The sequence below is a fragment of the Nelusetta ayraudi genome, unplaced genomic scaffold (assembly GCF_046127955.1).
Source record: "Nelusetta ayraudi isolate G7.1 ecotype Tasmania unplaced genomic scaffold, CSIRO-AGI_Nayr_v1 ptg000007l, whole genome shotgun sequence".
Classification (NCBI taxonomy): domain Eukaryota; kingdom Metazoa; phylum Chordata; class Actinopteri; order Tetraodontiformes; family Monacanthidae; genus Nelusetta; species Nelusetta ayraudi.
In genome coordinates, this window is record NW_027466057.1 from 5570471 (window position 1) to 5585428 (window position 14958).

The following is a 14958-nucleotide window of genomic DNA, read 5'->3' on the forward strand; positions in this document are numbered from 1 at the left end:
TTGGTGGTCTCCACTAGGCACGGTTATGAAATTACCCCACAGCCCACAGCCACACATGTACTGCTACTAGAGAGCCAACGTGACATCGACAGTTTATTGGAATTGACTCGGGCACTTACCTGGCGGTGGGAATAAAATGCCAGTCGGTGTATATTGATGATGATTAATTGAATAGTAATGCACCTGTCTTAAATAATAATGTGACATCACACTGTGATTTCACATCAGGGCACTGGCAGTTTCTTCATGTTCCATATATCTGGTGGATGCTTCAACAGGGGGATTTAAATGGCACTTTTCTATTATTTTGAGCGATATTCCTGAAATGGGAATTGGCATTCTTGTTTTTATTTTCTAACATTTTACAATTTCCCATCAGTCATTTAAATGAAATAAAATCCACAGTTGCAGAATTTATTCAATTCTGTCAAACTGACAAATTATTATTTGGATTAAAGGTGTTAAGGTCGGTTCTCCTCTTGACACTCACTGACTTGTAGACTTTGCAAGGTGGCGTCTTTGCTCTAACACAGCACTTTGCTTGCGAATCCTTCCATGTTTCTAAAATACATAATCATTTGTCACACTTAACACGTGTTCCAAGTGACAGCAAATCCTGTCACAGGCTTCCTTTTCCAAATACCACAAACGGCATCAACTTTGGATCAAGATCAATGGTTTCTGCTCATAGCCTCAAAGCCTTTGGAACGTTTATCGCATCTCTTCCTTCTAAAAAAAAAAGCTCTTCGGAGACTATAACGGGGTAAGCTCCTGCACAAGAGCCGTGCATGACTTAAAATTGTACGGATGCCATTAGACTGCATTTGCATGCACAAAGCGGAGATTTATCCTTAGTTTTGGAAGTGCACAACAAGCCTGGGTTTGGCTCCGTTCATCCATCCTCTCCTCCAGTCTGCACAGTATTGATTATCTGACAAGAGAAAAGCGCTACATCCTCTTGGTTCCTTCCTGTTGCCTCAATCTACCACAACATACATCACGTCTCCTTTAAACTCAGATAAGAAAACCTCTTAATAAGATTACTGAGGCCTTTCAGTGTTATTAGTCATGCTGAGATACTTAATCAGCACCCCTGGAAACAAACATAGCCCAAAAATAAAAAAACAAACAGTCAGACATTAAAAAAAAAACAAAAAAAACCCTGTGCCAGTAAAAACAACAAACATACAAACAAACAAATACATATTCATAAAGAAAATGAACTCAACCGCTTATATCCTAACAATGAATTTCTCATTTATAAGGTAACAGTTTAGCAAGACTGTTGTGTAGTGGAGGTTTATTGCCATCTAGTGGACAAGTTTATAATCAAATAAATCTAAGGCTCCAGTGCACTTGGAGGCAAATATTTTAGGAGGAAACCAAAAACACAATAAACAAAAAAATGTTATTTCATGCTTATCATACTTCAGTCATGTGCTTTTGTATCCATATTTTGGGCTTTCAGAATTCTGAACACCTAATTTTAGGCAAACATTAATAACCTTTAATCGTGTTAATTGATTATTATCAATTAATAATAACAGTACTAATAATGAAAATAGTACAGATTGCTGAAATATTTCTCATTAAAAAATAATCTCCACTTTGTCTTTGCTTTAATTTTCAGGTATGGAAAATGCCTGTGTGGTTATTGTGCTCGTCAAAGGTTATTCCTTTTACCGATATAAATCACAAATCAGACATCAATACAATCCGTTTGAAAGATTTTTTTATAATTGATTTAAGTGACCAAATTGATGTGGAGAAAAGGTATCAATCCTGATGTGAATAACGGATTTTCTTAGATGAAGTTTAGCTACTTTGAGGAAATACGTGTTGTATTGAAAGTTTTACTAATGGTTCCTGCACAGCTCTTTTCTCTCGCTGGTAGAGGCAGAGAGTCAGATTTCAGTGGTTGCTGAAGCTCCTCTTGGCTTTGGCTAAAAAGGTTTGTGCTATATGATGCAAACATTGTGAGGTAATATTACTTAGTAGCTTGTTACTTCACTGTGCATCACTGCAGACTCCAAACACTCCCCAGCTTCATTTTTTATGAACACACTTGACATTTGTGCACCAAAGATATGCAACTGAGACACATATCTTTAGTGCACACATTGAGCTGTTGTCTGTTGGGGCATCTGACTGTTTTAGATGAACTGATGCGCACAGACCCACGGCCGACCCTCCAGCCAGAGTGCATAGGTGACCAAAGAGCAACTCTGTAAATCAGCCGCTGAATATCTGCAATTTCACTGACATGCCGTCCACCTGTTGTGGCGCAAGGACAGCAACATACTGTGGAATTTATGTGTGTCAGTGTGCTTCCTCTCGTCTTCCTCACTTCAAAAAAAAAAATTTAAAAAAAATACACAGGAGTAGGGTGACAGGCCCGGGGAGGGGAGCCTCCATTGTTAATTTGCCTTTTCAGGGGGACAGGAAAGCGAGGGCGAGAAAAGGCTAGGAGGACAATGGGTTCTATTGCAACTACAGAGCGAGATGCATTGCCTTAGAAAAGATAGACCTCTCACAGGAGATATAGACCTGTGGGCCTCTCCTCAGACAACCCCAAACTGAGTCAATGAGGCAATCAATCAAGTAGCCTGCAGCCCACTCTGGGTAAATGGTCTGTAGCTTTGATATAGAACGGACGATTTCTCCGAGATTGCCCCGGTGATATGGTCCAGGGACTTTAAGGACATCACTGCATTAGGTGTTAGTCACCAGTGTAGCAGTTTCTCCACATCTCCCACCGCTGCCGGGCCTCAGCGGAGAGATATAGGTGCTCTTTTTTTCCCCACTTCAATGAGGGGATGAAGCTCAATTAGCATTTCACAAGTCCCCTTTTCCTCCTCCGTTGCAATCTTCCCTGCGGAGCCCGTGCTTTCTCTTGGGATTGTCCTGTTTTGGGCCCTTGTTGCCGTTGGCAGGGTGACAGTATTCGAGTGTGCAAACTTGTGCTATTGTCCGCGGGCCAGAGGGAGCCATGGAGACCCCATAATATGACACAGGAAAATGTTTGCTGATGGCAATTCTATGGGCTTTGTCCGACTCTTTCTCCTTCATGACGACTCGATTTAAGTCTCTAAATGTTTGACTACAAATGCCGGAGTGCTATCCAGCTCCTTCCCCTTTGTCCCGCGAGGTTTGAATGAGTAATTCAGCCTTTGTGTCGCTCGATTGAGGGGGCAAACAGAAAGACAAGATTCTTGAGCGTTCAAGCCCCTTTCCATGGTTATGCACTCTTTAGATCCCCCCCCACACACACCCGCACCAACCATCCTACAGCTGACATCACTCTTGGGGAGGGTGCTATGGGTGTCTGTGTTTTGTTTTTGTTTTTGTTTTTTTATAAAGAAGGGGGGAAAAAATCCACGTTGCCTGCCTCAGATCAAAGTTAGGATTTATGCGCACGTCAGCAGAAATTGCACGGATTTGTTTTTCTCCAGGCACGTACCGGATACCGGGAGATGTTTGCCGCAGGAATTCCCGTGTAGGACAAATAGCGCAAACCGTCCGCGGCGTTTCCCCCCGGAATCTCCATGACAACAATTTGCAGTGAGGAAGAATTCGATACCAGGGCGCTTGGAGGCTGATTAGGATGCATTGTGAGGGGGCTTGGGGTCGCTGATTGGTTCAAGGAAAGCACCATAACTACAAGGAGTTTATATTCATTCAACTTGTTGAAGTGCTCCCTAGTGCTGCCTTAGAGGGAAGTCTGCGGCTCGGCGAGATCCTGGATGCATCCTGCGGTGGTGAGTGAAGCATCTTTGCGCATCAAGGCTGCACAACGAGAATGAGCAAAGAAATAACTTGTTTTCTGGTTTCCCTACAGATCTAGATGGTGGGTTGCAAGTTGCGACATGGACTAATCTGGCTAGAAAACCGGGACAATGGCGAGTGCAGACAGCGAGGTCAAGACGTTGCTCAATTTTGTGAATTTGGCGTCCAGCGACATCAAGGCGGCCCTGGACAAGTCGGCTCCGTGCAGACGCTCGGTGGATCACAGGAAATATCTGCAGAAGCAACTCAAGCGTTTCTCCCAGAAATACTCCAGGATCCCGAGGTGCCACGCGCACAAATCCGCTGACTATGCGTGCGCCAAACCGATGGGAAGCGCTTACAACGGAGCCAAGGTGGCAGAGAGGAGCGGCGTGGGCGCAGCGGGTCTGGAGAACATCGGCGCCGCGGTGGTGGAGCAGCAGGTGCCCATGAGGAAACGTCAACTCCCGGCCTCGTTTTGGAGGGAACCTCAGCTGACCCGAAGCAAGGCGGACCACGCGCACCTCGGGCTGCGAGAGAACGCCTCGGGCGCGCAGGAGGCCGCTGAGAGCGAGGCGAGGAAGAGGAGCAACGAAGAAGGTGACGCAAAGGCCTCGGTGCCTGCGCCCGGGCGACGCGGCTCCTCGGATAGAGGCTTGGAGTTGGACGTGACCTCGCACCACTGCGTGAGCGTGTGCGCCTGCTGCCCCTTCCAGTACCACGGACATCAGATCCTGCACGGGCACATCGTGGTCCCCCATCCGCCTCTGGGACTGTGGAGCAAAGCAGCGGGGACGGAGATGGGGAGAGGCGAGCATCCTTACGGACAGACGATCCACACGCACGTCGTGGTCAAACCGATACCGACCAAACCGACGGTGCAGTCACCCATCTTCAGCGTGTTTGGATTCATTTAATACACGTGGGGCCAGTGTCACACACAAGTACATAGGACTAATTGCTTCCCTTTGAGTGCAAGCCTGTTTTTCTCTCAAGGTTTGTCCCTAAAGCACTTACTGAATCGATTCATCTGTTTTTATTGTTTAAAAAATGTAGTTGCACTATAGTAGACTTACTTCACATTGACTTTTTAAAGCCAGTCTGACTCAGACTCAGACTGAAGGTTTAAAGGTTTCTACTTTTAGGTTTCCGACAGAGACTGACTCCTTGCTTTTAAGTTCCAGAAGTCATGCAAATGAACGGTAGCATCCTTTTTTTAGACTTCAGTTTCAGCGATGAGAATAGAATGTGGGGCATAGAGTGTTGTTTTTTTTCTTTTTCAAAGTAGTCATTTTTAAGTAAGCGATTCATCTTTCTTTCAGTATTCCCGTGGGTACTAGATCTCTCTTTTTTTTTTAACTTCAGCTGAGCACTCCTGTGAAAATTGGCAAACATGCAGACTGACAGATTAAAGGCATTTATTTGTCGCGTTACATTATTTTATAAATAGATATTTTATACATAGAGATTTCCTTTGAGGGAACTGTTCACAGATTCAAGGTATTAGATGCAACTAAAAAAAGGAGCAGAGATGATAAATTTAGTTTTCTCTGATATCTCCTACTGTATATTGAACCTAAAGTCAGTCTGCCAGACTCAGGTATGTGATCAGTCTGTCTGGTAGTGGCAGGCTGCTGAGGGACTTGAGCCTGTGTCTCCCCATCTGACTTCGGATCCGTAGCCTGGAGAGATGCAGCAGTGGACGAGGTGACACTGTGGACAGAGGCAGACAGGGGGTTGACTATGAGGAAGCGATAACATTGTGCTTGATTTATTTGCATGCTGTTAAATGACAAGGCTTGGTGTGCAGCTTACACAACTTCCTCTTTACAGCGAGCCACTCTTCCCTGCTGTCTAACAGCTCAGTGAGTTTGCTGCACAGCTGAACATGACCGACGTGCTCCAGCAGCAGGTCTATGATGGGTCCTGCCCACTCACACATTGCTGATGTTGAGATCCACTCACAGAACTGAGAGAAAGAGCAAGAGAAAAAAAAATCTGTGAGAAATTGATGATTTCAGATAATAAATTACATTTTGTATTAAATCTGTAAGTGTGTTTTTGCCTCTCTCTCTCTCTCTTTTTCTAATCTAACCTGCATGGCCTTCTCTGGTTCCTCATTGCAGTTTAAAGAGCCCACGATGTCATGCTGTAAAACAAGTCCACTACTGCCATTTGTTCTCGGGTGAGGGCCTTTGCCGTGCGTGCACGCAAAGCAGGAGTGGGCGTCGCAGCCGCTGTCCAAAAGGCATTTGAGTAGAGGCAAATTATCCATGCAGAGGGCGACCGCAGCAGGGAAGGTGGTGGCGAAAGACGGGAGTCTGACGTCGGCGTCCGCCCCTCTCTCCAGCAGGAGGGACGCGGTGGTGATGCAGCCCCGCTGCACGGCCACCAGCAGGGGGCTGACTGGGTCCAGCTGGAGACTGGCACCGGAGTCCAGCAACAGCGCCGCCATCTCGGCGCTGCCGTTGGCCACGGCAAAGAAGAGTGCTGTCGCCCGCCGGTCAGCGTACCGCGCTGAGTGACTGCGGGCCAGCGTGGCGTTGACGTCGGCACCTGTCTTCAACAGCACGGCTGCCACTGTGCGCCTGTCGCGCTCGGCTGCCAGGTGCAGGGGGCTCACGGGGCAGTGGCGCAGCCGAGCTCGACTTGTCACCGGGACGAGCAGAGACACAATTCTGTGGAAAGAAGTGGGGTGGGGGGTTGTCAGCACACGAAACGCAGCATAGTGTTGTCAACAGCTGTATGTGTCACTCATAATGACAACTCTGAAGTGTGAATGGGTTGGGCGTCTTGTTATGTCACAGGGACATTCTAAAACGCTTAGCGTAAAAAGCCTAATGTAGCTTAATGACCAAAAACAGCAATCGACCATCACCAAAATTCACATGGACATCTCTAGTCATGCCCACTTTCACCTCTCCAAAAACCCAAAACGATAATGTGGACAGTATCTATAAAATGGGGGTTATCGTTTTGGTTTTTGGAGAGGTGGAAGTGGGCATGACTAGAGATGTCCACACCAAATTTGTGGATGGTTGACTGCTGTTTGCGGACATTAAGCTACGTTAAGCTTTTAACGTCAAGCATTTTAGAATGTCCAGTTTACGATTGCTCCAATCGCTCCAAACAATGAAAAGAAGAGCATTTTCAAAATGTTGTTGTTCACAAAGGCGAGAAGTGTAAAAAGCTCCCAGAACAACACTGTGAAAAGTGAATCTTTAACTATAGCTAGCTGAGTTTTTGACACTTTGAAACAGGCTCTAAATCTTTACAATAAACGGACTATCCTCTATTCTTGTCTTACTCGTGGTGTCCATTTTGAGCAGCCAAGTGCAGAGGCAGCAGCCCTGAGTCAGTGGGCTTGTTGGCGTCTGCGTGTTTCGTCAGGAGCGTTGCCACAATTTCCTTGTGTCCGTTCTTGCTGGCCTCGTGCAGCGCCGTGACGCCGTCGCACGTCTGCATGTTTACATCCGCACCTGCAGCAAAGCGTACTGATTTGAGTGAGCAAAAACAGAAGTTGAAAAGCTCAGAGGTCAAAGGTCAGGGAAGTGAGCGTGCTGCACCTTTTTCAACGAGGTAGCACAGCGCTTTCATCCGTCCCTGTTGAGCGGCTACAATGAGCGGCGTGACGCTGTAGGTGTTGGGCGGATTGATTGAGGCCCCGGCTCTTATTAGCACCTCGCAGATGTCCGTGTTGCCCCGGGACACGGCCTCGTGGAGGGCCGTCCAACCCTGGCCGCAGCGCTGGTTCACCGTGGCGCCGTAGGACAGAAGCAGACGCACCATGTCGGCGTTCTCCAGCTCACAGGCTGCGAAAGCACAAACCACAGTGCAGCTGTCGCCTCGGTCTGAACAGCTCGCTGCTTGTGTGGACACTTGTCTTCACAAGACCTACCTTTGTACAAAGGGGTCTCTTTGTTCTTGCTGCTGATGTCTGGGTCGGCGCCCGCCTCCAGGAGGCTGCGGACACATGACATGTGTTCACGAGACACGGAGAGGAGCAGAGCCGTCTGCTCCTGCAAGGTACGTTTGTCCACAGAACCAGCGTGGGCTGTGCAAGAAAATAAACACAAAACTGTGACCTGTCTGGCATTGGAAAAATGTCCTTTAGAAAATGACACCGCTTTGAATAGATTTTTTCCCCCCCTACACTTTCCACTCAGGTCACGTGGAAGCTGACACATTGTTTGGGACCAACAAGAATGGTCATACCCTTCAGCAGGATCTTCATGCATTCCAGCTGCCCGCAGAAGGCAGCGTCGTGCAGGGGTATCCACCCGTCCTTGTTCTCCTTCAGCAGGCGGTGAGCAGCGGATGTGGCCAGTTCATTCACGACCATCACGTCCCCCCTTTGTATTGCAAAGAGCACCGGCTCGGCATCCCTGCAAGAGGAACGCACACATATTCAGACGTGTAGAAGAGAGAAAGAGAGGCACCATCGCTCGTTCTTAATTTACGCTTTATCATAGGCAACCGCTAAAACCAACACACACACACACACACACACACACACACACACACACACACACACACACACACAAAGGACTCACTCGGGCTCTGACGTTGCGTCGCCGCGGCTCTGTCCTCTCCCACCGTCCCTTCGCAGTCGCGACGCAACGCTATTACAGTGGCGGCCGGCGCTACGGAACTGAGATAAGTATTCGGAATAGCTGAATTTGGTCATATCTCAACGGGGAGATTTCTCGGCAGCTGGGGGGAACGTGTGCGTATGTCGGCGGCGGCGCAGCGGCAGCAGCGTGCAGCGCCGAGCGGGGCTCAGCTGCTCTGTCAGATTATTTTGGGACCGCATTGTCAGGCCCCGCGGAGTGGCGGCTTTACCCATATATGTCAAGAGAGCAGGACATCTGGAGATAAGGCAAACGACGCCGGAGATAATGCAGAGCCCAGCCAAGATGTCTCTTTATTAGAAAAAATAAATAAATAATAACGTCTTAATGCAATTGGCAGCATTCCATATTAAACACAGGGATAGTTTTAAAAAAAAAATCAGAGGAGAAACTCTCAGGAGGAGAAAAACAAGACACCACAGGCATCACAGGCTGCAGAGGGTCGGCTCTGCAGCTCTTACAAATAGTCAGCAAAAAATGCGTAGAGATCTTACTGTAAAAAAAATACCAAAATAAATATTGCTGGAAATCGTTCCCATTTCTTTGTGTCATTAAAATACTACCCCGTTCTGTTAACTGAACATTGTTGGATCAGCACATCCAAAACACATCTAATTTGGGTTCATGCCTTTGCCTGATGCAACAGTCAAACTTACCTTAATAAACATTGATTTATCAATGTCCAACTTATATTCAGGGAAAAATCCCACCCGTGGTTTAAATCACAAGTTATTGTCAGAGCCTACGTTGTCACATGACTGTCATGGTCACAGATAAGGGGAATAGCCTTAGGATGTTTTTTGGCTGTGGAGCATCTTTATGTTGTCTTGTAACGCAGTATCTGATGTACGAGCCTCAAAACTCAAATGCAGGGGGAAAAAATGCTAATCTAAAAGAAACTCAAATCTTCCATGTCACAACCCATCATCTGAACTAACAGAGTGTATGACAAGAAAAATCGCCTGAAAGAGGTGAAATGCTGTTACTCGGCCATTGACTTGTACACGCGTAGAGTACATCTTGTGCCAAAACAACAATACGTTACCTTGCCAAGGTTGCAGTGGAGATGGCTGAAGCGTGGAGGCTCAGAGAGTAGGCAGCCAGTCTGTCTTTGACATCACTGTTCAGCCTCTGGTACAGAGACCTGGATCTGCTGACCGCAATCATCGCAGGAAGAGATCTGCTGTCCACTCTGACTCCCAGAACACGAGTGCCGCTGTCCCTCTCTTCATAGGCCCACAGTGGTGGTAATCCAGATCAGAGGATCAGATAAGTCAGAACCCTATGAAAGACTGTTGGTTAAACAGGTCTGAAACGCTCCCAAACAAGGCATAGCGCGCACACGTACTATACACACGTGCTGTCTTCAAATAGGGACTATCATCTGACGGTGCTGAAATCTGCACTGGCAGACATCAGAGAGCAACAACCCTAGCCAGGAGAATAGATGCCTTTTAAGGGCATGTTCAACTGTGAGTCCACTTAATTCTGCTGCTCCACAGGCTGAGCTGATGTGAGGTCGTTTGCAGTGCTGAGTTATGGAAGAAAAAAACATACAGCTGAAGATACTGCATATTTGCTCAGCCGTGACACTGACTTGCATGGCAGATTAATAATGTTTTTCTTTTGTTTTAAAGACCCTACAACCAGAAAGTTAGAAGAGGTGGTTTTGAAAGTAAACATGCAAATCACTTCTGTAAAAAGTTATTGAAAATAATTCAACTTACTTTGTGAAAGCGTCTCTGGTGTCTCACTTCATTCATATCTTATACACCGTCCAAGCTTTATAATCTTGTCTAATACCCAATGTTGTGCCAATTCTTGCCGTCGCGTGACGTGAAGTGTGAAAGTGCGCTTCAAATGCACGTGTACGTCAGCAGATTTTTGTTTCACAATCTTTCCCTCGGAAATATTCTTGCTGCTCAACAGGACGTTGCGTGTGATCTCAGTTTGACACAAACACGTCTTTCAGGTTATTTACATGTTAAGGAACTAGACTAGCCACAAGATTTTGCAATTTTTTTTTTTGACTGTCAAGTAGAAATAAGGATGTTGGTGTTTAATTTCAGGAAATGTTCCCATGTCTGGCTAGTACTCACAGAAAACAGAAGAAACAATATTTTTTTGGTAAGAATAAATCTTTTACTCAAAGTGTCATTACAGACTAGAGATAAAATCTGATCATCTTATTGACATAAGATAAGAGTGCCGTAATACCAGAGACTATTTACTTAATACAGTCAACCATATGATGGAGCCACAATAGTTTGCAAATGGCCCAGTCCTCAGCCACGTCAAACAAACATATCTTTTATGTCAGCTAAAAATTGTTGTGTTTATTTGATATAATGTCTGGCAAGTTTTCATGCATTCAAACATGAACGTGTTTGAACACCAGACTGACTTTAGCAATGTGTTTTTCCCCCCATGCACTTGCTGAAAGCTAAAAGTCATTTATGGTATGTCCTGTCTGGCAGTTGTCTGGTTGTTGCCTACATAAATGCGTAAACACTTCTGTGACATCACAACCAGTTTGGAAACATGCAACTAACAGCATGTGATGTAATTGAAGCATTGCACACACAAACACTAACAATGGACTTTTCTCTTATATGCAAGTGACATCCTGTATCTGCTTTGCCATGCATAAAAGATGCATCTCAACATTTTCTGTAATATTATTTTGATTTGAATTTACAACACATTAAAAGGTTAGAAGGTTTTTATTTTGTTTTTTTTCCACCTTTGCCTCCCATCCAATCGAATCCAATCCAGAATAATTATTTCTATGGAACATTTATTGGCACAAATTATATATGGCTTTATAAAGTGAGTCTGATAATCTGGAGGTAAACCTTTATATTACTTTCTTATGACTAAAAAAAAAAAAAATAGAACCTGGACATTGGAGGTTTCATTAATTTAGTCATTATCCTCTTCTATAACATACCGATTGAACTTTTACTTTATTATTTATATATGTCACTTTCTTTTTTCCCCCCCTCTACACTGACAATGCGTTTTATGGAAACCAGTGTGCCTTTGCAGATGCCAAGGAAAAACACGAGCAACAGCGCCCTCTGTGGTCAGAAAATTCTGACAGGTGACAACGGAGTAAGGTTCCGGTCACATTCCCTGTCGTGTCGCCATAGTCTCCCGGACAACAGATACACAAATCCCCCGGGAACATCCGCTGGAGACCTTCGGTCGTTGTTCGACTCTGCCTTAATTTCAAGAACTCGATCCTGCGCCGTCAAACAACATCAGCGATGTCGAGTCCTCTTCCTCTTTTAGACAACAGCGATCCTCGTCTCAAGCTGATGGTGCAAAACCGAGTCAGAAACGTGTTTGTAACTCAGCCGGAAGACACCAGGTGGGCCTGCGTCACAGATTGCAAGGACAATGAACAAACCACACTGCGTTTGCTTGACAAATGTGTCCCGTTTTTCTCTGTAGACATCCTAAGGAGGAAAATGTCAAATTCATTCCAGTTGTAACAGAGGTAAGACAAAAAACAGCCTGAAAAAATACCTTTGTCTCTTGCAACACAACTTAAAAATACATATATTCTCAAAATGAAAAGTTAACAGGCATTTGATTGACTCTTGCCTAGGGTCGAGCATTTGTTTGGTTGGTAATGGAGCTAATAGTGCTTTCAAATGTTTAAGCCTCCTGGCAGGCTTCTTGAAACAGGAGTGAACACTCTGCAGAAGACGCTGATTCTGAAGAAACAGGCTGAGTTGGAAGAGGTCGACAGGGAGCTTGGTCGCAAGCGGCAAGACTTCAAGAGCCGCATGGAACTTGTAGCTCGGAGGAAGTTAGAACTAAAAGGCGAACAACAGCAGGTGAGTTTCGAGTCTTCACATCCAGAAGTGATTCAAAGAAGATGACCTGTCGGTGTTGAATAACTAATTCAGCATCATCTCCAACCCCCACCCCCACTCCTTAAACTCAGAATAAAGAGAGGAGAATGAAGTTTGAGAAGTTTGTGGCTGAAAATGAGGCGAAACGGCTGCAGGCCATGAAGAAGTACGAAGTTGCACAAGAGCAAAACAAGTTGAAGCAGAGAGAGATCGAATATCTGAAGGAACAGCTGAAACAGCGTAAATCCAGGTGGGAACTCAAAACCACAGCTGTTTGCTGGACATATGATCTTTGAAGGAAACTGTTCATTAAGAAGTAAATGCATTATCTGTGGCTGACTGCAAATCTTAGTAAATTCCCTCTGTAAAGGAAAAAAAGAAAATAAACAAATGATGCATTAACGGGTACATTAAAAAAAAAATAACAGTCAAGAATCCTAAATTAATTTGAAAACACAATTTAAACAATGCTTTAAAATCCAAAATCATTATTGCAATTATTCCAAATAACAAACTATAAAATAATAACAATCAAATCATTTATTGCAAGCACTCTGTCAAGCTTTCTCTGTCTTACTTCATCTCAATTCCCAGGCAGACATTCCTGAAGGGGAGAATGACGAAATACAAAATCTATGAGGACTACTTGCTGAAAACTCTTGAATACTTTCCCAAAAGTGAGTTCAAAACAGTCTCCGCACCTCCCAGTCATCGAATTTCATCACCTCCTTTCAATCTCCCTTAACTCTGGCTCGCTTTGAACTGTTCAAACCTCTCCAGCTTCCCTGGACAACGGGTCGGACTCTGCGGCCATGTCCGTCATCCGGCGCCACGAGACCTTGAGCGACACGAAGCGGGAGCTGCAGCAGCGTTTAGGACGTCTGGAGGCGGAGGTGGAGCAGAGCGAGAGCTTACTGCAGAGCTTGAAGCAGGAGCACAGCATTAAAATATTGGTCAGACTCGCCCGCATGTTGGATCACCCAGTGTTTTTATCACAAATGCCCAAATTGTCGAACCAATCATGCGGTTGTGCGTGTTGCAGATGGGCATCAAGCAGCTGTCAGAGCTTCAGAGCCAGTTACAGAAGCTGAAAGAGGAGAATAAGAATGCAGAGGTCAAATTCCTGATGGAACAGGGCTTGTCCAGAGAAAAAGTATGCTTTGAAATCTAAAAAGACAGTGTTTTTTTCTGAATTTAGGTCATAACAATGGTCTTTGTTACTATTTCTAGGCTGAGGAAATGGGAACCCTGCTTATGGCTGTCAATAACCTCGCCGAGCAGTGTTACATCCCTACATATGGACCTCTGGAAAACATGAACATGCTGACAAAGATGGACATGGTGAAGGTACAGATGAAGCATTTGTGTTGGTATTTTCAGAGCATGCAACTGATTTGTCTCGGGCTATTTTGCTGGTGACTCGATTCTAGGAGTACGTTTTGGACAAGATGGAGACGGAGAAGAGGGCGAGGATGCAGCTGGAGTCGGGGTCTGCGCTAACGAGTCGGACGGCCCTGACGGACAGGAGGGAGAAGGGATCCATGAAAGGCAGCACAACACAACTCAAAAGTCCAAGTAAAGTTAGCAGAAAGAGTCAGATGATGAGCTGATGTTGAAGTTGCTGCTTTATTGTGTTGCTGTGTTCAACACCAGCTTGTCGACTCTGAAAATGTTAAACTTTGACCATGTTGTGTTCTTTGATGATATACAGTACATATCAAAATGACAGGATGTGATGTGTACGTTGTTTTAGGATGATGATACAAATACAATATTAACCAAAGATTTGCAATTCACTCTCCAATTTCATCAGTGGTTATATTCTGTGCTTCAACTTTCAGAAAAACCGTAAGTGTTTTAGAATTCAGTGACGATCCGGTTCTCTTGCTAGAATTCTTTACTCAAGCGCTGCAACAATTAGCATTTTCTGAAATGAAATGCTGCTACTTTGGCCTTTGTAAATGCACACAGCCATTTAAAAAAAAAAAATTTTTAAAGAGATTTTAAGAGGGAGTTTCAGTGTTGTCGGTCAGTGCAGTTACAAAAGGAAGAACAGGCTAAGCCATTAAGGGGCTTATGTTGTCAGTAGTTTTCATTCCACAGAAACAACCAATAATCAGGACTGTCAAGCTGTGAATGGTGAGTAAGCAACAGTCTGCAAATGGCCCCTGACTTGTTATTAGGACTCATTTTCCTTTGTATTTTCCGACTCAGGTACAGCAGCCCTGCAAAATGACTTGATAAAAAATATATATAAATTGAAAAAAAAAAAGGAAATACATTTAAAGGACATTGGCTTTGTCGATTAAGTGAATTCTTGTAGGGGTTTGTTGCTGGATTTTATTTATTTCTGTTGCAGGTTTCTGCAGCTATAACATCCAAGCATTGTTGCCCATTTCCCCATTTTCTTGCACTTCTGCTCATCTCCGCATTGCAGTTAAAGCAGTAAAACATGTTAACGTGTGTGCTTGTGCCAGTAATTTTCATTCCAAAGCATTTTGCCACAATCATGTTGTCTGGCTGCTGAACAGCTTCCTGCGCACTACAACACGGTCAATACTTTACTTCGAGAAATCTGTCTGCTGACGTGCTGATGGAGCAGTGCTTCGGGTTAAAATAAATGTAATTTTGTTGAGCTTGTACTTGAAGGTTTTGACCATGCACATTTTATTCACCCTTATAGTCTGAATCAACTCATA

At 44.8% G+C, this 14958-nt stretch overlaps 3 protein-coding genes across 5 annotated transcripts; 2 read left to right on the forward strand and 1 right to left on the reverse strand.

Moving 5' to 3' along the window:
* Nucleotides 1–3632: 3632 nt before the first annotated feature.
* LOC142883337 (protein FAM181A-like) lies at nt 3633–4879 on the forward strand. The gene is made up of 2 exons (XM_076018129.1): nt 3633–3758; nt 3839–4879. The coding sequence occupies exon 2, from the start codon at nt 3897–3899 to the stop codon at nt 4680–4682; it is 786 nt and encodes a 261-aa protein (XP_075874244.1). The 5' UTR covers nt 3633–3758; nt 3839–3896; the 3' UTR covers nt 4683–4879.
* Nucleotides 4880–5166: 287 nt separating this feature from the next.
* LOC142883332 (ankyrin repeat and SOCS box protein 2-like) lies at nt 5167–10277 on the reverse strand. 2 transcript variants are annotated; one of them, XM_076018121.1, is made up of 9 exons: nt 10124–10277; nt 9442–9678; nt 7981–8150; nt 7664–7819; nt 7332–7577; nt 7073–7244; nt 5861–6443; nt 5581–5734; nt 5167–5478 (listed from the first exon to the last, which is right to left on the reverse strand). In XM_076018121.1, exons 2-9 carry the CDS (start codon nt 9561–9563, stop codon nt 5348–5350), a joined length of 1734 nt encoding a protein of 577 aa, XP_075874236.1. In that variant the 5' UTR covers nt 9564–9678; nt 10124–10277; the 3' UTR covers nt 5167–5347. The 2 variants fall into 2 exon arrangements, with proteins under 2 accessions (XP_075874236.1, XP_075874235.1); XM_076018120.1 differs by lacking the exons at nt 9442–9678; nt 10124–10277 and adding an exon at nt 8319–8865.
* Nucleotides 10278–11386: 1109 nt separating this feature from the next.
* On the forward strand, nt 11387–14901 carry ccdc197 (coiled-coil domain containing 197). Of its 2 annotated transcripts, none has more exons than XM_076018124.1 (9): nt 11387–11769; nt 11853–11898; nt 12065–12241; nt 12352–12509; nt 12854–12936; nt 13040–13212; nt 13302–13412; nt 13490–13600; nt 13690–14901. In XM_076018124.1, exons 1-9 carry the CDS (start codon nt 11666–11668, stop codon nt 13867–13869), a joined length of 1143 nt encoding a protein of 380 aa, XP_075874239.1. In that variant the 5' UTR covers nt 11387–11665; the 3' UTR covers nt 13870–14901. The 2 variants fall into 2 exon arrangements, with proteins under 2 accessions (XP_075874239.1, XP_075874238.1); XM_076018123.1 differs by having other exon boundaries at nt 11394–11769; nt 13490–13606.
* The last annotated feature ends 57 nt before the right edge of the window (nt 14902–14958 follow it).